At 35.6% G+C, this 21,218-nt stretch overlaps 4 protein-coding genes and 1 long non-coding RNA gene across 6 annotated transcripts in view; 4 read left to right on the top strand and 1 right to left on the bottom strand.

The window, feature by feature from the left end:
* Positions 1 to 750: 750 nt before the first annotated feature.
* si:dkey-283b1.7 lies at positions 751 to 6,433 on the top strand. The gene is made up of 3 exons (XM_087244775.1): positions 751 to 2,268; positions 3,049 to 3,178; positions 5,923 to 6,433. The coding sequence occupies exons 1-3, from the start codon at positions 1,915 to 1,917 to the stop codon at positions 6,165 to 6,167; spliced, it is 729 nt and encodes a 242-aa protein (XP_087100901.1). The 5' UTR covers positions 751 to 1,914; the 3' UTR covers positions 6,168 to 6,433.
* A 5,257-nt stretch (positions 6,434 to 11,690) lies between these two features.
* rpl23 (ribosomal protein L23) lies at positions 11,691 to 15,372 on the top strand. Its single transcript, NM_200732.1, is given in 5 exon segments — positions 11,691 to 11,719; positions 12,710 to 12,793; positions 13,659 to 13,787; positions 14,886 to 14,999; positions 15,246 to 15,372. Coding segments are annotated over 5 exon segments (423 nt in total). The 5' UTR covers positions 11,691 to 11,706; the 3' UTR covers positions 15,329 to 15,372.
* Positions 15,373 to 16,587: 1,215 nt separating this feature from the next.
* dnaaf19 (dynein axonemal assembly factor 19) lies at positions 16,588 to 19,101 on the top strand. 2 transcript variants are annotated; one of them, NR_131952.2, is made up of 4 exons: positions 16,588 to 16,664; positions 16,771 to 16,884; positions 17,015 to 17,144; positions 17,249 to 19,101. NR_131952.2 is itself a non-coding variant. In NM_001002753.4 (3 exons), exons 1-3 carry the CDS (start codon positions 16,742 to 16,744, stop codon positions 17,717 to 17,719), a joined length of 744 nt encoding a protein of 247 aa, NP_001002753.2. In that variant the 5' UTR covers positions 16,588 to 16,741; the 3' UTR covers positions 17,720 to 19,101. The 2 variants fall into 2 exon arrangements, 1 of the variants encoding a protein (NP_001002753.2); NM_001002753.4 differs by having other exon boundaries at positions 16,588 to 16,884.
* Positions 17,181 to 19,528, top strand: fam187a (family with sequence similarity 187 member A). Its single transcript, NM_001446747.1, has one exon. The coding sequence runs from the start codon at positions 17,800 to 17,802 to the stop codon at positions 19,039 to 19,041; it is 1,242 nt and encodes a 413-aa protein (NP_001433676.1). The 5' UTR covers positions 17,181 to 17,799; the 3' UTR covers positions 19,042 to 19,528.
* Positions 19,529 to 20,274: 746 nt separating this feature from the next.
* LOC141381225 (uncharacterized) overlaps positions 20,275 to 21,218 on the bottom strand; it is a 34,156-nt gene continuing 33,212 nt past the window's right edge. Inside the window, exon 3 of the long non-coding RNA XR_015480992.1 lies at positions 20,275 to 20,627. This is a non-coding gene — a long non-coding RNA (uncharacterized LOC141381225). The remainder of the gene's footprint in view (positions 20,628 to 21,218) is intronic.

Genomic DNA, 21,218 nt, shown 5'->3' with positions numbered 1-21,218 from the left:
TAATAACTTATTTCTAATAACTGATTTATTTTATCTTTGCCATCATGACAGTAAATTATATTTGACTAGATATTTTTCAAGACACTTCTACTGCTTCAAGCTTAAAGGCTTAACTAGGTTAATTAGGTTAACTGGTTATTGTAATTAGGCAAATCATTGTATGATGATCATGTTGGCTTGTTCGGCAGACAATGTAAAAAAATATAGCTGAAAGGGGCCAATAATTTTGATCTTAAAATGGTTATTAAAATTAAAAACTTTTATTCTAGCAGAAATAAAACAAATAAGACTTTCTCCAGAAGAAAATAATATTATTAGACATACTGTGAACATGTCCTTGCTTTGTTAAACATTGGTTGGGAAATATATTTTTTTTTAAAGGGGGGGGGGGGGGGGGGCTAATAATTCTGACTTCAACTGTAAACATTACTTAATAATATATTATTTATTTTAATGTTATTATTATTTAACTTTATTATTATTATTTCTTTTTCAGCTCACAAATTTCACAAAAAAAGGTCCCAAATACACTGTCTTTGTCTTAAGTGGTCCTATGTCTCTTGAGCCAAGAATCAAAGGCACATTGTAGTGCACTAAAAGTTTCTCCTACCACAGTTTATGGTCTGATAATATTTTTCTTTCCTTTACTGTATTAGCACTATTGTGTCTTCCTTTTCTTTTTCATTCTTTTATTACCTGTTTTAACACATTTTAATCTGTTTTTATCTGTTTTTAATTTTTTTTCCTTATACTTGTCTTTTTATTCTTGTTTATGTAAAGCACTTTGATTTTCCACTGTGTATGAAATGTGCTATAAATAAGCTTGCCTTGCCTTTAGTAAAAGCACAAAAAAGTTTGCAACTGGACAGAACAATCACATCTGCCACAATGCTAATGAAAGTGCTCTTTAAGCATTATAGTTAGTTGTTAGAGTGTGAAATCCTCATTTAGCTTTACTCTAGCAGATAACCATGAAGTTTGTGATAGCTCTTAAAATAAACAGAAATGTGTTTCACTAATTCAGTGCTCACAACAATCAATGAAATTACAGATTATTTCTAGCTCAAGTTTTTGACAGTAAGCCTAAATGCCTTAAAGAGAAAGTATGGCGTTTGTCAAATTAAGTTACAAAGATTGACGATTTGGCCATGAAACCCCCCTGCTGCATTACAGTTTATATTTGACCACCAGATGGCGGAAGAGGAGTGTCAGTAAAATAGTAGGCTAGTAAATAAGAATATCCTATAAGTAGGCTAGTGACTATTTTAAAAAGTGGTAGTAATTAAACAATACTTACTAGCACTAAATAAATGTCAGCAGCTAATAAATAAGAGCTATTTAATGGAGGGCGGGGCTTTTCTGTCAACATTTTTTCCTTTTTTTTTCTGTCAAAACATGGAAAGTTTGGGAACCCCAACGTGACAATTCAGTTGTGTGGTAAGATGCAATGCAATTAGCACAATTGGATAAGATAACTATTACTTTTCGACAAAAAGCGAATAATATTCTGTGATACAGCTGCCAAATTGGACTAAGCTATTTTACTAAATAACGAGGCAATAAACCTTTTGCCATTTCCCCCAATATTATGCATACAATCTTATTCGTATTTAAAAAAAAAAAAAAACTTAGTTTAATTTTTTTTTTTTTTTTTTTTTTTGCCATTTAGGTGTAGTTGTTATTATTTAGACCTAATTTGAATGATTTCGCCAACTCGTCTAATTAACTGAAAGAAAATGTATATTTCCCTTTAAAGTCAAACCCTCTGCCCTGTTTGTACAGTAGCCTGCTGCTGACAGTGGCATCGAGAGGTGGGACAGTTTTTTCTTGTCTTGTCATTGGGCAAATGTTCATGCGCTGCCCCGCGCGCACCATAACAAACGAGAGCCCAACATAAACAAACTGTCAGTAACGATGCTTTCTCTCGTCCTTTGCGTCCTGTTTGCACTTCAGCGCTTTGTTCTCCAAAGTGCATCAGAGTACTCGTCCAAATCCGAACTGGATTACGAATTCGGTGACTATCGAGGCAAGTTCTGCATGGACGATCAAGGATTTGTTTATGGCATCGGACAGGTTTATTACCCGGGCTCCACAGCGTGTCCATGCACCTGCACAGAGGACGGTCCCGTGTGTGTCAGACCCAAGTGCCCGCGGATACACCCGAGATGCACGCGCATCAAATACAAGTCCTGCTGTCCCGTATGTGAAGCGGTCAGTAAAGTTTGCTTGTTCCGCGGCAAAACTTACAGAGTGCTGGAGGAATTTAGGGTGAGTGTGACCTTTTTCAGGTCTTCCTTTCTTTTTCGTTCTTATTAATTAATTTAGGCCAATTTATTTAGTACTTAGGCTATTTATTTAGCCGTATGCCTGCAGTCTACCTGAATGTATGTAGCTAGATTAAAGCGCTTGCTTTAGCAAGCATAAACATGACGTCACAGTTTTTACAAAATCGCCTTTTTGCTCTCTATTTATAACTTAATATTATTTTTACCTTTCTTTTGGTGTTTAATAATTATCTGATTGATTAATTTACTTACTTATTAGGCATATGCATGTAGGCTACTTGTTTTTTTTAAATAACAAACATCGATACACAAAAAAGACAATGACAGTAACAATGATAATAACTTAACAGATCAAGTTAAATTATATTATATATTATAAACACATATAAAACAGTAAAAAAAAATAGGAAAAAACAAATCAACATACATTAATAACGCAGATACAGCTAGACTAAACTTCCTGGAATGTGTTGAGGAAAGTTGGAGCTAAACTCAGCAGGGCATCAGCCCTAAATAAAATAGCATGAATCTCACAAATTTGTTGGTTCTTTATATTTATACCTATACAAATCATAGCTTACTAAATATTAAACAAACAAAAAAAATAGACAACTAAAAAAGTTTATATTTTTATGTCCTGCCATTATCTGAGAAATTCATGTTTTGCCTGTTCTGTCAATTAATAATAATAATAATAATAATAATAATAATAATGCCCTAATTGAATTCTGAAGTAATTAAAAGTAGTTCTTGTTTAAAACAGTTGTCACCCTGTGAGCGCTGCCGGTGTGAAGTCAACAAAGAAGTTTACTGCACCATATCCGGCTGTCCAGCTTTGCATTGTGTAAATCCTGTATACGAACCCAACCATTGCTGTCCGGTGTGCAAAAGTGGTAAGAGTTTACACATGCAACATCACATGTGCATTAACAATTTACCCAATTTTTTTCTAAACATAATCACATGCACCTTTTAAACTGTTGTGCAACTCTTGAGGATCAATGGAGTTACATTGGTTATTTCTTGTCTGTTGATTGATTTGTGCTCGATTACAGCATACTTCTGGGTGATGTCATGGAAAAAGAGTGATGCAACGGAACTGTTCGATAGATTGCTTACTACCATGCGGGGTATAAATAGGAACTAGATCGTGGCGTGCTGGGATGGCACAGGCACTATGGGGCATTGGGCCATCCCTGACAACAGAAGGCAAGAGCTGGACAGATTGCGTGTGATAAGTTTGTTCATGTAGAAATTAGAAAGTAATGTGTGGAGACTTCAAAGCATGCAGATTTTGGCTATGCATTTGTGCAGTCATTTTGGCACATTTGCACATTTTGGTAAATCTAAGAAGTCACCCTCTTAATTAAAAAGCCATTTAGTTTTAGTTTTATCTTATAGTTCTAGGTTATGGTTAGGTTTAGACTACCTAAGCTTTTTTGTCAACTTAATATGATAAGATCCACATCAGAGATAAATCTAAGAGGTAGTTAAATAAAATATTTGCACACACATCACATACTCCCTATGAAAGCAGAAGTTGACTTATAATAGTGATGTGAAGGTTTGCCACACAGACACAATTTTAACTGTTCTTCATCTTAAAATCTCCTCTTATAAAAAAAAAAAAAAAACAGAACTTGGGCTTCCCTATGACACATATATGAGTAAAAATAGTATTAACTGATATAAGAAAAAGTTGTATTAATGTTAATGCATTTGCAAACAATAAACAATGTAAACTAATGTTATCTAGCATGATCTGTCATTCAATAAGACAGTAAATGTTGAACTATGATAAAAAAAAATGCTGTACAAATATTGTTCATTAGTTCATCTTAGTAAATACATGAACTGACATTAACTAATGAAACCTTATTATAAAGTTTCCAAATTATATTGAAAAATTGAACACAACTGTTGTATTTGTTAGTATTTTATGCAAGTTTGGGTCAAAACAACCCTTTTTTTATGATGAAATATTAGCATTTTTAGTGCATGCAATATACTTAATTCTTTCAAGAAGGAATATTTATTTGTGTAAATTACAGAGGTTTATCCTTTGTACAGCTTTTTCAGTCTTTGGAATGGAATTTTTATTTATAAATTAATAAAAATAGAAAATGATACAAAGTTGTTTGTATAATTGATGACAATTATCTCATCACAATCAGTTAGGAATTACATGAATCACATCAAAAACTTAATTAAATTAAATTAAATCTTAATAAAAAGGAATTTAACTTTAGTTTTATCTTAGTTCTGGGTTATGGTTAGACTACCAAAGCTTTTTAGTCAACCTAATAAGATAAGATCCACACCAGAGTAAAATCTATAAGGTAGTAGCATAAGCTGACCTGTAAATATAAATGATGTGACTGTTCTTCATCTTAAAATCCTCTCATAGAGAAACAAGATCTTGGGCTTCAGCAAAATAGCAGCCTTATACCATGTATATAACACATATATGTGGTAAAACGTGTATTAATTAATAAAAAAAGTTGTAATAATGATACTTAATGCATTTTCAAACAATGCAAAATGTTAATTGTGCATTAACCAATGTCCACTAGCATGATTTACAATTTAAGTAATACATTAGTAAATGTTTATCTATGATTAAAAATGCTGAGCAAGTATTGTTCATTAGTTCATCTTAGTAAAAACATTAACTAACATTAACTTATGAAACCTTATTGTCAAGTGTAACAAATTTTAATAAAAAATTTAACCCAGCTGTTGGTTTTGTTTGTTTAACTCAACCCAAATTTGAGTTAAAAAAAAAAAACATTTTTATGAATAAATGTACATTTTTAGAGCTTACAATATACTTAATTCTTTCAAAAAGGAATATTTATTTTTACCAACTAAAGTTTTCAGTTTTTTTTAATTCAGTGTACTTTTACTCTTGAATTAAAGAAGTGGAGGATTTAAAAGGAGTAAATAAATTAATAAAATTATAAAATGATACAAAATTGTTCAAATAATTAATAAAAATAAATAAATTTCGAATCGTCTCATCACCATCAGGAATTACGCAAATCACTTCAAAAGACATCTTGGCTCCCACTTTACACTATCTGTGAAAACTAAAGTGCTGGAATTTATGTTTGATACTTGTAAACTGTAAAGCAGTGGTCACCAAACTTGTTCCTGGAGGGCCGGTGTCCTGCAGATTTTAGCTCCAACCCTAATCAAACACACCTGAACAAGCTAATCAAGGTCTTACCAGGTATACATGAAACATCCAGGCATTTGTGTTGAGGCAAGTTGGAGCTAAACCCTGCAGGGACACCGGCCCTCCAGGACCAGGATTGGTGACCCCTGCTGTAAAGCCCCGCCTACTTTGATTTGATTTAATTGACTTTGATGAACACTGAAAAATAAAAACAATTATCATTTACTCACACTCATGTCAAACCAAACCTGCATGACTTTATTTCTTCTGGCAAAAAAAATAAACAAAAACAAAAAAAACTCTGATAATAGAGATATACAGTGACATGCATACAGCTTTGGAATAGTATGAGTGGAGTGTCGGACATTTATGCAGTCAATTTTGTTTGAACTGCCACTTTAAGAGAAGCAACATTTGTATCCAAAAATTGAGCTCCATGCTTCTGTCTCCTTTTGAAAGGGCCAAACTGCTTTGCTGGAAATCGCGTAATCTCCGCAGGAGAGCGTGTGGAGATTGATGAGCAGACGGTGTGTTTCTGCACCTACCGGGACGGAACGTGGCAGACGCACCATCACGCTACCTGCGAGGAGCGAGAAGACAATGAAGCCACTGACTCCGACAACACGTCCAAACAGATGGAGGAGCAGGAGAAGGAGAAAGAGAGAGAGAGAGTGTACTGGCCCAGGCTGGATGCCATCCCGTGATGGTGTGCCTGGCACCAGCTCTCTTGACAGGCAGGAGGGGGTGCAGGTGTCTGTGCCCAGGGTAAATACAATCTGTGCTGGGACAACCGCCAAATGCTGACCTCTTTAGCCAACCTCACCACCGACTCCCTCCCACAATGACCCATATCCGCAACCCTCTGAGAGGCAACACACAATAACTCTAGCACTTAGTTGCATTACTCTCTATACCGTTGCAATCAACATTATTCAAGTCCCTTAATCTGCATTGCTGCAATAAAGAAAAATTTATGAAAAAGGTTGAATGAAAATATAAGTTTTGAATTATTTCAATTGAATTATTTCACAATAAGGGACAGCATACATTAGTGGTCAAACTCAATTCCTGGAGGGCCACGACTCTGCAGATTTTAGCTTCAACCATCTCCAACTCACACCTGCTCAATAGTCTCTGGTAGTCTTGATTAGTTGGATCAGCTGTGTTTGATTAGGGTTGGAGCAGAACTGTGCAGAGATGCGGGCCTCCAGGAATCCAGTTTGAGACCCATGGCGTACAATAACCAACATTCCGTATGGAGCGTAATACCCAAATTAGCCCAAAAACTAGTTCTCACTAGTAGTCCCTCTTCCAGATGTTAAAGACCCATACCAATAAAAATACAAATTCAACATTAAACTACAGGTAAACTACAATAAACCGTTTCTAAATACAAATTTGTGCCATACTGAAAAAAATGAAGCAATCAGATTGTCTCTAAATATTCATTTGAACTTTTGTTGAGAATCTTTTATTCTTTATAACCTCTAAGTGCTTAAGTCACCTCTCTGTGCTGGAGTCTTGGCCCATGCCCTGATCAAAACATCAAGATGAATAATCTTTGGTTTAAACATTGCCACTGCTTTTTACCAGTTCCGTTAAATATTTTTTATAAGATTTGAAAGTAGAGACCATCTAGACCACGGATGGGAAATCTTGGTCCTGGAGGGCTAGTTTACAGCAGAGTTTTGCTCTAACTCTAATCAAACTTAACTGAACATGCTAATCAGTGTCTTCAAGATCAATAGAAAGCTATAGGTAGGTGTGTTCGATTGGGGTTAGAGCTAAACTCTGCAGGATGACAGCCCACCAGGGCTGAGTCTACCATATAAAAATCCAGAATGATCAATGAACCAGGCTTTCTGTGGATTTGGATGTGTTTTTACAAATGATTGTCATGCTGGAAAGCCCATCGATCATCAAGCTTGCAGTCTTTCTCAATATGGCTTGATGCAGCAAAGAATCCATGTGATCCTTCATATAAATAAGACCTTCTACTTCAGCAAAGTATCCCTTAGCCTTGCATTTTTACCACAAGACAAAGAACTCATCCATCGGTCCAAAAAAGCTCCAGTTTGGCACATCAATCCATGAAAAATTCTTCACAGAACTCCACCACTCTCTCCGAATGAAATACATTTCAGAAAATACTGTTGTCCTTTATTTTCCTTTGTCATCAAGGGGGCTTTTAAGCAAGGTGTCCTAGCCTTTCAGCAACATTTGTTTAAAGTTATTCTTGTAATTCTTGAAATGCTTTACTTTTTATCAGGTCACCTTGTTAGTCTTTGGCAATAAGCATTAACTTAAACATTTTTCCCCTTGGCCTTGATGATACTGTGCTTTTTCGTCAACATCCTGACAGGTGTTCTGATGAAACTCATTTCAGACATATAAATAAAACTGGCAGCCGTGCCTGTAGAAACTGTTAGTCATAGTCTTGTAGCAATAGACTTTTGGCCAGAAACATTTGTTTAAACCATCATCAGATACGGTATTTATTTATTTATTTATTTATTTATTTATTTATTTATTTATTTATTTATTTATTTATTTGTTTGTTTGTTAGTAACAGCTTAGGCTATCAAGTTTTCTTATATAATTTCCAAAAGCGTAAATGTATTTTAACATTATTGTTTGCCCTACCATACATATGAATACAACTATATGGTGACATCATCACTTTAATATACAGTGCATCCAGAAAGTATTCATATCGCTTCACATTTTCCACATTTTTTAATGTTACAGCCTTATTGCAAAATGGATTAAATTAATTTACTTCCTCAAAATTCTACACACAATACCCCATAATGACAATGTGAAAAAATATTTTTTGAAATTGTTGCAAATCTATTAAAAAACCTGAAAAGGCACATCAGTATTCACAGCCTTTGCTGTGTATGCCATAAGCTTGGCACACCTGTCTTTGGAAAAATTTTTCCCCATTCCTCTTTGCTGTATCTCTGAAGCTCAGGTTGGATGGGAAGCAGCAGTGTACAGCAATTTTCAGATCTCTCCAGAGATGTTCAATAGGATTTAGGTCTGGGCTCTGGCTGAGCCACTCAAGGACATTCACCGAATTGTTGTGAAGCAACTCCATTGATATTTTGGCAGTTTGCTTTGGGTCATTGTCCTGCTAAAAGATAAACCAGTGACCATGTCTGAGGTGGAGAGCACTCTGAAGCAGGTTTTCATTCAAGATGTTTCTGTACATTGCTGCATTCATCTTTCCCTCTATCCTGACTAGTCTTCCTGTACCTGCAGCTGAAAAACATCCCCACAGCATGATGCTGCCACCACCATGCTTCACTGTAAGGATGGTATTAGCCTGGTGATGAGCGGTGCCTGGTTTTCTCCGAATGTAACGTCTGGCATTCACTCGAAAGAGTTGAATTTTAGTCTCATCAGAACAGAGAGTTTATTTATTTAAATTTTTTTTTTATGGAATGGTGGATTGCTGCACAGATGGTTGTCCTTCTGTAAGGTTCTGCTCTTTCCACAGAAGAACGCTGGAGCTCAGACATGTGACCATCGGGTTATTGATCACCTCCCTGACTAAGGCCCTTCTCCCCCGATCATTCTAGGAAGAGTCCTGGTGGTTCCAAACATCTTCCACTTACGGATGATGAAGGCCACTTTGCTCATTGAAACTTTCAGAGCAGCAGAAACTTTTCTGCAACCTTCCCCAGCCTTGTGCCTCGAGAGTCGAGACGATCATGTCTCAGAGGTCTACAGACAATTCCTTTGTCTTCATGCTTGGTTTGTGCTTTAACATGCACTGTCAACCCTGGGACCTTATAAAGACAGGTGTATGCCTTTCCAAATCATGTGAAATCAAGTGAATTTACTACAGGTAAACTCCAATTAGGCTCCTGAAACATCTCAAGAATAATCAGTAGAAACACAATGTACATGAGCTCAATTTAAAGCTTCATGGCAAAGGCTGTAAATATTTATGTACATGTAAAAGTGAAGCACTGTGAATACTTTCCAGATGCACTGTATGCCACTAAATTGTAGAGAATTATTTTAATCTTTTTTTCTGAATTTATTTTTTCAAAAAAAAAAACTTTTATTTTGCATTTTGAAAGAATCCTAAAAATGTATTATAGTGTTTATAAATATATGAAATATAAGCCTTTTCAACATTGGTATATAAATGAGAAACAGTTCATTTAATTATGTAATAAGTCATGTGAACTTTGAATGAATGAAAATGTGTGTGCATAACTGTACTGTATATCATGTTGCCTATACTTAAGATGCAATAATGCAGATGTTTTGTGATGTTAAATTATTATTTTTTTATTTTGTCAGATAGAAATTACACAAATCAGGGCAATATGATGTGTTCAAATGGATTGTTCACCCAAAAATACAAGTTTGCTGCTAGTTTTTGCCCACCAGTATACATTTGGTGTTTTAGTGATGGTATAATGACCATATATAATCATTTTCCAATCTCTTCTTTAGAATACAACCACAAAATACAGTTGGCTTTCTTTTTTCATCGAATTGTTTAAGACATGTGAAAGATAGAGTTGCATGAAAGAATGGATGTCCTAGTGTGGGCAATAAAGCTATGAGAAATGCTCAGAAAGAGCTGCTGTAATTTGCTAATTATTCCAGAAAACTTTCAGGACATTCTAAATGGACTATGACTTATGCACATTTTCTGAATGTTTTTGGACTATCAGTGTGCTTTTATGAATCACCAAGGACCACAGTACCAAAAAATGTTTTCTTGTATGATCGTCTGAAGAAAAAAAAAATCCATCACAACTTGTCTAGTCTGAGAGATCCATAAATTAACAGCAAATTTTCATTTTGGGGTGAATGATTCATTTCTTTAATAGTTTCAGTGTATATTCTAACACATTGTACAACATACATTACATGTCATACATTTATAGCAAAGTTATAATAGTTCTCTACAAAAATGTAATTGGTCATATAGACAGTAACTTTAGCATGCACTGAGAAATGGCCATTTTTAAAGGGCTGGTAAACTGAAAATGTATCATGTATTAAAATCAACTCAGGTTTAAGCATGTTTTCCCTTTCTCATTATTCTAACATTATTATATTCTGTGAAAACAACTGGAGGCATGTACATTGTCCAGCCTATACAGCTGAATGCCACAAAAGTAAACAATTAGATACATAATATTGATCTGAGCTGTAAAATTTTACTGGTTATTTAACTAATTGTAAAGTTCACTAAAAGTTTACTCTTTTTTTTTTTCAACAAACAGCTCTTAAGATTTAGTCACCAAAAGGTGCCAAGCAGTCAATAACAGTAAACACACACACACACACACACACACACACACACACACACACACACACATACATACAGTACATTCAACACGCACATATATACATTTATACATTTTCAGTGGTTGTTGTCTGGGAATAACATACGTTGGAATGTCATGATTGGCATTTAATATATATATATATATATATATATATATATATATATATATATATATATATATATATATATATATATATATATATATATATATATATATATATTTATTTATTTATTTTTTAAATACAATACATACCACACTATGGAATATGAAAAATAATTTTATTGATTACTGATCAATATGTATTCCTTTATTTGGATTCACAGGTGTCAAACAGTTTCTGGAGGGCTGCTATGTAGTCAATATATATGCAATAATTGAATTTTTCCCTTTGCAGTTAACAAACCAAATTTTTATTTCTCAAAAATGTACTTTCCCTTTGCACTTTATATATATATATATATATATATATATATATATATATATATATATATATATATATATATATATATATATATATATATATATATATATATATATATATATATATGGCCCTATATTGACTCCATAGCTGCAGATTTGCACAGTTCAACTTTAACCCTAATTAAACACACCTGATCAAACTAATTAAGTCCTTCAGACTTGCTTTAAACCCCCAGGTAAGTGTACCAAACAAAGCAGGGTTGGATCTAGACTGCGCAGAGCTGCAGTCCTCCAGGAACTGAGTTTGGCACTTTTAGAAAATTCTAGTTTTGTAATATTACCATGAGATGCTGAAGTGAATCAAGTCATACATACGACACACTAGATGGCGATGCTTTAGTTATGACGATGACGTGACGCCGGAAGCTGTGAAGTCTGTGGTGCGCGCACGCTTATATCCCATCATTCCTTTCTGTCTCTTCCTCTTTCCCTTTCAGCGACTATGTCTAAGAGAGGTAAGAAACACACATGAAAATCCGCAATCATCCTTAAAATGAGGAGCATTTAAGCCCCCTAAAGTAAAGCACAGGTTTATATGATCATGGAGGATGTGTATTTCACCCATATTGATGTCAATTCTGAATTTTAACTTGGATTAAAACAGAAATGTACACTTTCCGCTAGCAAGAGAAGCCATGTTTGCTAAGTACGCAGAGTGAAGCTCGTGGAGCCAGTGGTGGGATGTTGGAACTCTTCATATTTGAACCGTTTTGTTCGTAAGCAAGTTTTGGAGTAGAGCTTTATGATAGCAGCCATTTAAAATCAGTGAAGAGCAGCATTTGTGAGTAGTTAATTCTACAATATGCGGTGAAACCGGTAGACGCTCGTCTGAATGGTGGAAAGTGTAGTCGCACGATTGTATGTCAGGCTAACGTGTAAACGTGCACTATTAAACCAGTGCACAACGGGCTTCCACACCAGAAATTCTCCTTGAAATGTTGTCATCGTAAATATTGCGTTTGTGTTGTGTGGAGTCAAGCTTGTCCGGCAGCAAACGTCTGTTCACTTGCAACTGTATCGACAGGTACACACTTAAAGGTGTAAGTTAGGGAAATAATTCCGTACCAGACATTATTCTGCACAAGTTCAAAGCTTGTGTCATTTAATTTATCAAGTTGACAAGTCTAGGCAGAATAAGTTGTCTTCATTCGTTTTCATTTAACTTTTAATGCATCTATAGTTACTGGTGTTGACAGTTTCAATTGTTTTTTTTTTTTTCAATGTTTTATTTCATAATTGGAAGTGAATGAATGAATTGTTGCTACTTTGGCAAGTTTTTGTTGTAGATATGCAAAATCAAAACATCAAGTGTTTTGATAGATTTATGGAGTCAGGTTAATTTAGCCAGTGTGCTATTCATGTATTATCTAAAATTTAAACCTAGTCTGTATTTTGGTGGTTTTGCTGTTTTTGTGAATTTTATTAATTTTGGTCCTCCTGTTTAGGACGTGGTGGGTCATCGGGAGCCAAGTTCCGCATCTCACTGGGTCTCCCAGTGGGAGCGGTCATCAACTGCGCTGACAACACAGGTAAGAAACTTGCCTTCGTTGATGAGACCAACTGAAATAATTTATTCCAGATTTTCATTTTTCTAAGTATTGCTTGGTTTATATTTCTTCTTAAACTCATATTTTTAATGGTTTGAAATTGTTAGAAACCAAGGCATGAACATTTCATAACTTAACTTGGACAGTTCAAACCACAGTGACGGATGTTTGAGACCTAAACAAACATGGATGGTCACCATGTCACAGCATGTCACTTTTCAGACATTACCTGATTAAACAGGAACCAAATTCAGAACGTTCTTGCAGAAGTCATTGGTCAACTAAAATGGTCTGTTGTAGTCTGAATTGGCCTTCAAGTTCTTATTAAAAAATTGTTGAAACTTCAGCTTAAAAAATCCTTTAAGTTAATTGAAGTACATTTAGTCCAACAGTAACATTTGTATTGCTTTGACTATTTTAATTTAAACTTTAATTTTTACAAGAGCTGGTGTGAATGCTTGTCTTGTGTATAGTTTCTAGCATAACATTGAAGTGCTGTTGAAGCAGCAGTTCGGAAGATTACTTAAGGCCAATTACTTTAAGTTTTGCAGTTCAATCTGGTTTCAGTCTGTAAATTATTTGAGCTTCTTGTCCTTCTTAAAAGCACTTGCTTCGTCTGCTCAGTGGCTGGGTGAGTTGTCGTGGAAGGAAAAAGTGAACCCCATTACTCTTGGGTGAGATGGCAGTCTCCACATGCTGTTTAATCTCAATCCGTGATGGAACAAATCTTTGCTTTTTCTTATTTCCAATCAGCTGAGGGTCAGCAGACATGCTGAACTTAGCTCAACGGCATTGAATATGCCAATTACAAGTTCATTTACTCAACTCTGCCTTTTCTCTCACTTAGGTGCCAAGAACCTGTACATCATTTCCGTCAAAGGCATCAAGGGTCGTCTGAACAGGCTGCCTTCCGCCGGTGTGGGTGACATGGTTATGGCCACAGTGAAGAAAGGCAAGCCAGAGCTCAGGAAAAAGGGTGAGTGCTTTCACAATTGGGCTTTATTATAGATGTTAAGTGAAAGGCTAGCATTAGACAGTCATACACCACACGAGAAGTGTTGTGCAGTGAATGTGAAGTTAAGACAAGTTCAAAATTTAATAAACTGGTAAAGGTTTGACTACGTAAATGACAAAAGGGAAGCTCAATCTTTTTAAGTTGCACTTTACAGTATGTTTTACTGGAGTTCTTTCATAAGAACATACTTTATTATTTGAGGTAACTATGGGAGGTAAGGTTAGATTCATGGGTAGGTTTAAGGATAATACCTAGTTATTACTCAGTTGTAATGACTATGATAAATCTATAGCCTATGCAGTGCACCGCATAATTGCGTACAACATTTTGACAATTAATATTTTTATTTGTATCACCAGAATATAACTATTTTTGTGCATTTTGAACCGGTTTTATCAATCCATTATGTCCATTAAAGGGCTTGGTCACAAACATCTTTAGAACTATACAGAATGCATCTAAATTTAAGTTATTACAATTTATTACAAAGTACAGTTTGAATTAAATTCAGGAGAAAACAAAAAAAATTTATTTAATTTTACCAACGTTTATTGATAACTTTTTTTTTATATATATATATATATATATATATATATATATATATATATATATATATATATATATATATATATATATATATAAATAAATAATTTTTTAGTTATTTAGCTTTATGTGCAAATGTATTGTAAAAGCAATCTAAAAGGGAGATCTGTGTGGGAGGTACTCATTTGATGAGCAAACGAGTATAAACTCTACTATAAAATAGTGCACCTATTATGTCTTTGTATAAAGCAGACATCATTAAAACACCAAAAAGACAAATAGTGTTACTTGCAGTTTTCTAGTTTATGAAGTTTTCTGTATTTAATGCAGTTTATTGGTAACTGCAAGTATTCTTGAACGTTGTACTGAGAAAATGTATCTGGTTGCACTTATCTACTGCAAGATTTTTTTTTATTTTTTTTTATTTTTTTTATGAAATCAGGTAGTGGTGATAAATGTTTGTGTATACAAGTTCCTAACAACTCTAACATAACTATAACAACTCTTTTATTCTAGTGCATCCTGCGGTGGTCATACGACAGCGGAAGTCGTATCGGCGAAAAGATGGTGTGTTTCTATACTTTGAAGACAATGCTGGGGTCATAGTGAATAACAAAGGAGAAATGAAAGGTGAGTTATGAATGTCAGATCTTGGTCTGTGTCCTTCTTAAAAGCACTTGCTTCGTCTGCTCAGTGGCTGGGTGAGTTGTCGTGGAAGGATAAAGTAAACCCCATTGCTCTTGGGTGAGATGGCAGTCTCCACATGCTGTTTAATCTCAATCCGTGATGGAACAAATTATTTCCGTTTTAACACCTGACAATTCTGTACAAGTTCCACAATTTACTTGTTGCTAAATTGTATGTTCTCTTTTGTAGGCTCCGCCATCACAGGACCTGTAGCCAAGGAATGCGCAGACCTGTGGCCCAGGATTGCTTCTAATGCTGGCAGCATTGCCTGAGCACACATTTTGGCTTGTCATTTTCAATAAAGTACTCAAAAGTGTCTGTTTGTCTGTTGATTGCTAAAAGCTGTTCTGTACTATTCGGGGTTTCTGCTAGGTGTACAAGTGTAAAATCTAAAAATGAACATTTTTAAAGGATTGATTCAGGTTTTAATGTATTTCAATGTTAATTTTTTTCCAACACTACCACTAATGCTTGTTGAAATGCTTGTTTAAACTATGCTTAAAAAAAATCTCAGACCAAGAATAAGTCACAATGGTCTTTGTTTTGACATAAAGAGACCTGCAGAACCCTGCTATAAACTGGAAACTGCTTAGTATTTGGGATTGCATTTTGCACAAGTTGAGTTCATCCTCAAGGCCTGCCTAAAGGGAGATGTTGCATTTTGACAGTTTCATCTTGGTAAAATTAAAGCTAGATTTGTTTAGTTATATTAGCCTGATAAATGATGGGCCTTAAAACTGACAAGTGACATTATGGTAAGAACTTAATTTCTTTTAGCATTAGTACATCATGCAGACTCCCTGATTAAAAACCTCAACTAAAAAATAATGTACAGTGCTTGTATAAGAGTACACACCTCAAATAATAATTCTTAAAAATAATAAAAGCTATACAACATTTATGCATGTACATTAGATTAGTCTGTACTGAAGCTAATCTAACAAAACTTACAACGTTCCAAAATCTAGAACACCCAAATCTGTTAAAAACATTAAATGCAAATAATAAAGATAATAATCAAGCAATGTAAAAAATACTGTTGTTAATTTTGTAAGTTATAATTTTATTTGCAATATTTTGGCTTTAATTGTATTAAGATTTCTAAATATGTTTGACTAAAATATTTGAATATCTTTAAATGTTCTGTTTAAATGCGCTAAAACACTGCCTATACATTTACTGAGAAATGGAAAAAAAACTATTCATTTTCAAAATGGGCTATACTCCATTATACCGAGGACTGTATGTTCTAAGGATGCTCAATTCAATTAAGCATGTATGTAGCAAGGTTAAACCTGTTAAATGCATATGGAGGATAACGAGGCTACAGAGAGATGTGTAACTGAAATAGTTAAGTTCATTATTGTGGCTATGAAAAGAAATGCTCTTGTTCAATTTGTTGCTAAATCAGATGCATTTCAAAAATGACAGCAGCTTGGTGTTTCTTTTTAATTTGCATATAGACCATATACAGTTGTTTTTAAGTAGGTGAAAGTCTTCTACAGGTGCGTGTTGTCATGGAGACCAGTTTGTTGTGGAGGCGTGAGCTAGAGAGTTAGCATTACTGGTCAGCTAAACGAAGACGCTGACGACTTTCTGAATTTAGAGGTAAAACAGTTTTCATACTCCTTCAAGAAGTAAATTGGGTGGCTCTTTGTGGTCATATTTGTCGATAAACAGCAGGAATGGAGAATTCTGATGTGATAAATTTCAGTTGTCTTGAAAAAGAGCTACACTCGGCGCTGCAAGCGGACAGAAAATACCAGAGGGAAAATGATGCCAAGTTTCGTGCTCTGAACCAAAAGGTCGCCAGCTACGAAGAATTCAGGTGGGTTAAGGAAATCTTTATTTATGTACTATCTATTCAACGATTCTTCTTATGTCTGTTTCTCTACTGTAAGTATATACTATTTTTGTAATAATTATTATATAATTTAATATAATAATAATTATTTCAGAGACATTGTTCTCGCATCTCATTTGAAACCACTTGATCGAAACGACATCTCTGGTTCACCCCGAAAGCAGCCATGGAATCCAGTTGCTTGTAGGACAAATTATGAATGTGCTTCTTCAGAGCAGGTCCAGGTGAGACATTTTATAAAGCAAATCACCTTTATGTTACATGAATAAATGGATTCCAGCTGATATATCTTACTTGATAACTAACTTCATTCTGCATTTACTTCTAGCCACAATTATCTGAGGTCCAGCCAAGAAGTGCATCAGAGTTCATCCGTGACTGGCGCAGGTTTGCAGGATGCTCATTTGAAAAGTACAGTCTCCTTGTGAGTCTGGGAGGAGAGGCGCTACAAAAAATCTTCAGCACTGAGATTGGCCTCGGTCTTCTGGGAGAGTTCCTTCTGATTCTGTCTCAGTGTCTAAAGTCAGGGGATGAGGACAGAGTGACTGGAGTGCTGGACGGCCTTTCCAAAACAGGCCGCTTTTCCATTAACCTGTCTCTTCTTAGTCAGGCGGAACAAGAAGCCTGCGAGGAGCTTTTCAACAAGCTAAAAGTTGCAGCCGGCGAATGTCATCCATATAAAGATAGTTCAAACACTTCAGTTGTTTGTGAGGCAGGTCTGACACACATGGAGGATAACAAGACTGACATTACAACAACACTTAAAGAATTAGCAGGAAAATATGGCACTAAAAAATAGTTTATACTAAAACAAATCTATTAGTTTCTTCAGTTTCGTATTCTCTTTTTTGTTTGTTGTTGTTAGTTTTCAGGCAAAATATGTTAAAAGTGCAAGTCCTTTACTTTTTGTCCATCTGCCCATTGTTACTTTCAGCTTATGAAGCCCCTCAGGATAAAGAGGACATCTTTGCGAGGAAGGCCTGTCCTGCATTTCTTGTCTTTGACACTGTGGCCTTCCTTTCTGACATGACCGTCAATCTTTCTTGTCGCTGCAAACCAGAGGAGATCCATTCAGTGGTGTGGTACTATCAAAAACACATCGGCTCCATGAACACCAAAGTCCTCACAGACTATGCAGGAACTGCAGTGGTGGAATCCTCCAAGGTTGGCAGAGGGTCAGATCTGCGTAGTCGCTTTTCCATCCGCTTGTTTAGCCTTCTCATCTTCAGGGTCCAGAAAGCCGACTCGGGCCACTACATCTGTGGCACGGCCTCTGGTGAATTCTTCTACGGCTACGATGTTGACGTCCAGTTGGTCCGACACGTTTTATTTCCCTGGAACCTCAACCGGAGAACTCAAGCAGAGGATGCAGAGATGTTTCAGGTGTTCACGCGGCACCAGTCATGGTCTAAATGTGACCGTTGTGACATCCAGGGTGAGCAGACCCGTGTAGGACTTTGTTTTGTCAAAAGCATCTACCTTCAGGTACGTTATCAGAGTGATTCAGAGACAGAGGCTCCCTGCGGTTCCTCAGCTGTTCCTTTACAATTTGGCCTTTCAGGCAGCAGCTACGGAGCTGAGCTTGAGGTGAGGGACTGTCATGCCACCTGTCCTCCAAAACCTAAAGTATATCCAGAGAGACAAGCTCTAATGAAGTTCCTTGAGATTGAAGATCAAGCTTCTTCAGGGGTTTCCATCCACTTCTACAACCACCCCACAGACTCTGATCTGGTCCTGATTTGTCCTGGTGCCAAACCGCAGTATGCAGTGGCCTGGGATAAAGGCTCAAAGCCGCTTTATCTATCTCAGTATATGGAGGGGCTGAATAGGACGTCTCGGGTCTTCATTGACAGCGGTCACCATCTACACTTCACGCCTGTGCAGCTGGAAGATAAAGGCTCCTATTTCTGTTGGATCCAAGGAGAACTGGCTGCAGAGATCAGATTAGGGGTGTATCTGCGTTTGGGACGTTTGCGACAGATCTTCGACCCAGAGTCCATCTATGCACTACGACTTATTTTCATTTGCTACATTGGCATTACTGCTGTGTTTATCCTCACAGTGTTTGTCAGATTTATTTTTCAGATAAACAAGACAGACACATCTGCAGACATTGACTGAATTTGAATGTGCTGTAGTTTGATTTGTGATGTCAAACAATTAAACGCTTTTTTTACTTTATATAAGTGTCATCTATTTATTTTGTTTTCGGTTAAGTCCCTGTATTAATCAGGGTTCGCCACAGTGGAATGAACTGCCAACAGCAGCAGATGCCCTGAAACATCCATACACACTTATTCACACACATACACTACCACCAATTTAGCTTACCAATATACCTCAAGAGCATGTCTTTGGACTGTGGGGGAAACCGGAGCATCCCGAGAAAACCCATGCGAACACGGGGAGAACATGCAAAGTCCACACAGAAATGTCAACTAACCTAGCCGAGGCTCGAACCAGTGATCTTCTTGCTACCTACTGTGGCACCTCATATATATGTGTGTACTGTGTAAATTTTATATATATATATAAATACCACGCTTATTGTATGTAATTAATTTAACATTTAAATATTTTAAATATAAATCAACATTTTTCTCAAATATACATACTAAAGATACACAGAACATACACATGCTATGCAAATACAAACTTTTATTACTCATGGTTAATCATTTGGCAGCACTAAGTTAAATACTAATGCACATTTACTGTTGAGTCCAAGGTGAAATTAATAAATGCATGAAATGAATTTTCTCAGTGTGAATTTTAAATGTTTTCGTTCTCGGAGTGAGAATGGTAACAAAATCTCTACTTTTATATAAATGTTTAAAGTAAGCTGAATTACTTATTTTCATCAGAACATCAAAACTGACGCCACAAGTGAAAATTCTCCTTTTACATAAATAATAATAGGAATTTCACTTTACATCAGTGGTTTTCAACATTTTCTTTTTGACTCTGAGGCCCTCTCCTGCAATGGTACTTCTAAGACTCTGTTGCTGCATAGTTTCCTAGTATATACCTGAGATGCCCAAAGTAGGGCCTGTTGGCCAAAGTTGGCCCATTGTAACCTTTGATTTGGCCCACCATCCCAACTTAGGAGGAGAAGTGAGTATGATGGAGAGGGTTGGGACGAACGCCTTGCACACAAAGATTGTCATTTCTAACTTGACGTAACCTTTTATGTTTGTTTTATTGCTGAGCTACAAAAAAATGAAACTGAAATGAAATGTTTCAATTAAATGTAGTAAATGAATCTAATTTTATAAAATGTAAATACTGTCACTCGACGGATAGAGGACTTTACAGAAGACATCGGCAAGCAAATCAAGGCAAAAACTAGAGTAATTCTGCTAGAAATGAAATGTTTTGTTTTTATTGTAATAAGTTCATTATCAAATGTAAATAACATGTATCAGTTAATATAATGCAATGTTTTTTAATAATTTCTAAGCATTAAATAAACTAGGAAATTACTTATGGCAACTATATTTACCTTTCGGCCCACTAGCCTCAATCAAGTTTGGTTTTTGGCCCTTCATAACATAACGTTTGGGCCCCCCTGGTATATACAAAACTGTAAGAGACAGGAGTAATATGTAGGCTACTAATAGCTTCCTCCAGTGAGATAATGAAATGTGCATCCAGTGGACACTTTACTGTCACATCATCTTGAGTCCAGCCTGGCAATTCTAGTTCTTCTAAGAGAAAGAAAAGAAGAAAAAAAAAAAACAGATGTTAAGGTGGCACATTTCTAGATTTTTTGTTTGTTTTTATTGTTTGTAGATTGTCATCTTGAGCCATAGGTTGAGATCTACTGTATTACTCAGCCAAAAACAAACTGCACCGAAAACATTTTAGTTGAACTAAACTATTGAAGTTAGTTGAACAATTTTTTAAAATAAAATTTTAATAAAAATGCTTGCAACTTTCACAATAACAAAGGAACAGCAAGTTACCCGTTGAATTAAACAAGAATTGCTGAAGTATTGAAGGTTCATTTTCTTTATAATGCAATGTATGTAATGTTTTATGACTTCTATTAGTTCATTATAGTTTAAATGGAATGCTTTTTTCAGCAATTAGTTTACATAACTAATTATGAACCAGGGGGCTGCAAAATAGCAAATAAATTGAAAATGGGGGTGGGGGGGGGGGGGGGCTGTTGGAGATATTGCTTACATTCTGTCCGTTAACTCCTTTATTTAAACAAATCAGTTTATATATATCCCCTACATATTTAAAAAAACATCACATTGTGACAGTCGATTGAGTCGCTAGAGGGCGCATTT

The sequence above is a fragment of the Danio rerio genome, chromosome 3, assembly GCF_052040795.2.
Source record: "Danio rerio strain M-AB ecotype USA chromosome 3, GRCz13ab, whole genome shotgun sequence".
In the NCBI taxonomy this organism is placed as follows: domain Eukaryota; kingdom Metazoa; phylum Chordata; class Actinopteri; order Cypriniformes; family Danionidae; genus Danio; species Danio rerio.
This window is presented reverse-complemented; position numbering and strand designations above follow the sequence as displayed.

Bases quoted from the DNA above. Each gene is read 5' to 3' on its own strand.
- si:dkey-283b1.7 (XM_087244775.1), top strand. From the start codon at position 1,915: ATGCTTTCTCTCGTCCTTTGCGTCCTGTTTGCACTTCAGCGCTTTGTT. The intron at 2,269-3,048 runs GTGAGTGTGACC...TGTTTAAAACAG, and splicing joins GAGTGCTGGAGGAATTTAGG to TTGTCACCCTGTGAGCGCTG. The intron at 3,179-5,922 runs GTAAGAGTTTAC...TCCTTTTGAAAG, and splicing joins CTGTCCGGTGTGCAAAAGTG to GGCCAAACTGCTTTGCTGGA.
- dnaaf19 (NM_001002753.4), top strand. From the start codon at position 16,742: ATGGAGAATTCTGATGTGATAAATTTCAGTTGTCTTGAAAAAGAGCTA. The intron at 16,885-17,014 runs GTGGGTTAAGGA...TAATTATTTCAG, and splicing joins GCCAGCTACGAAGAATTCAG to AGACATTGTTCTCGCATCTC. The intron at 17,145-17,248 runs GTGAGACATTTT...ATTTACTTCTAG, and splicing joins CTTCTTCAGAGCAGGTCCAG to CCACAATTATCTGAGGTCCA.
- fam187a (NM_001446747.1), top strand. From the start codon at position 17,800: ATGTTAAAAGTGCAAGTCCTTTACTTTTTGTCCATCTGCCCATTGTTA.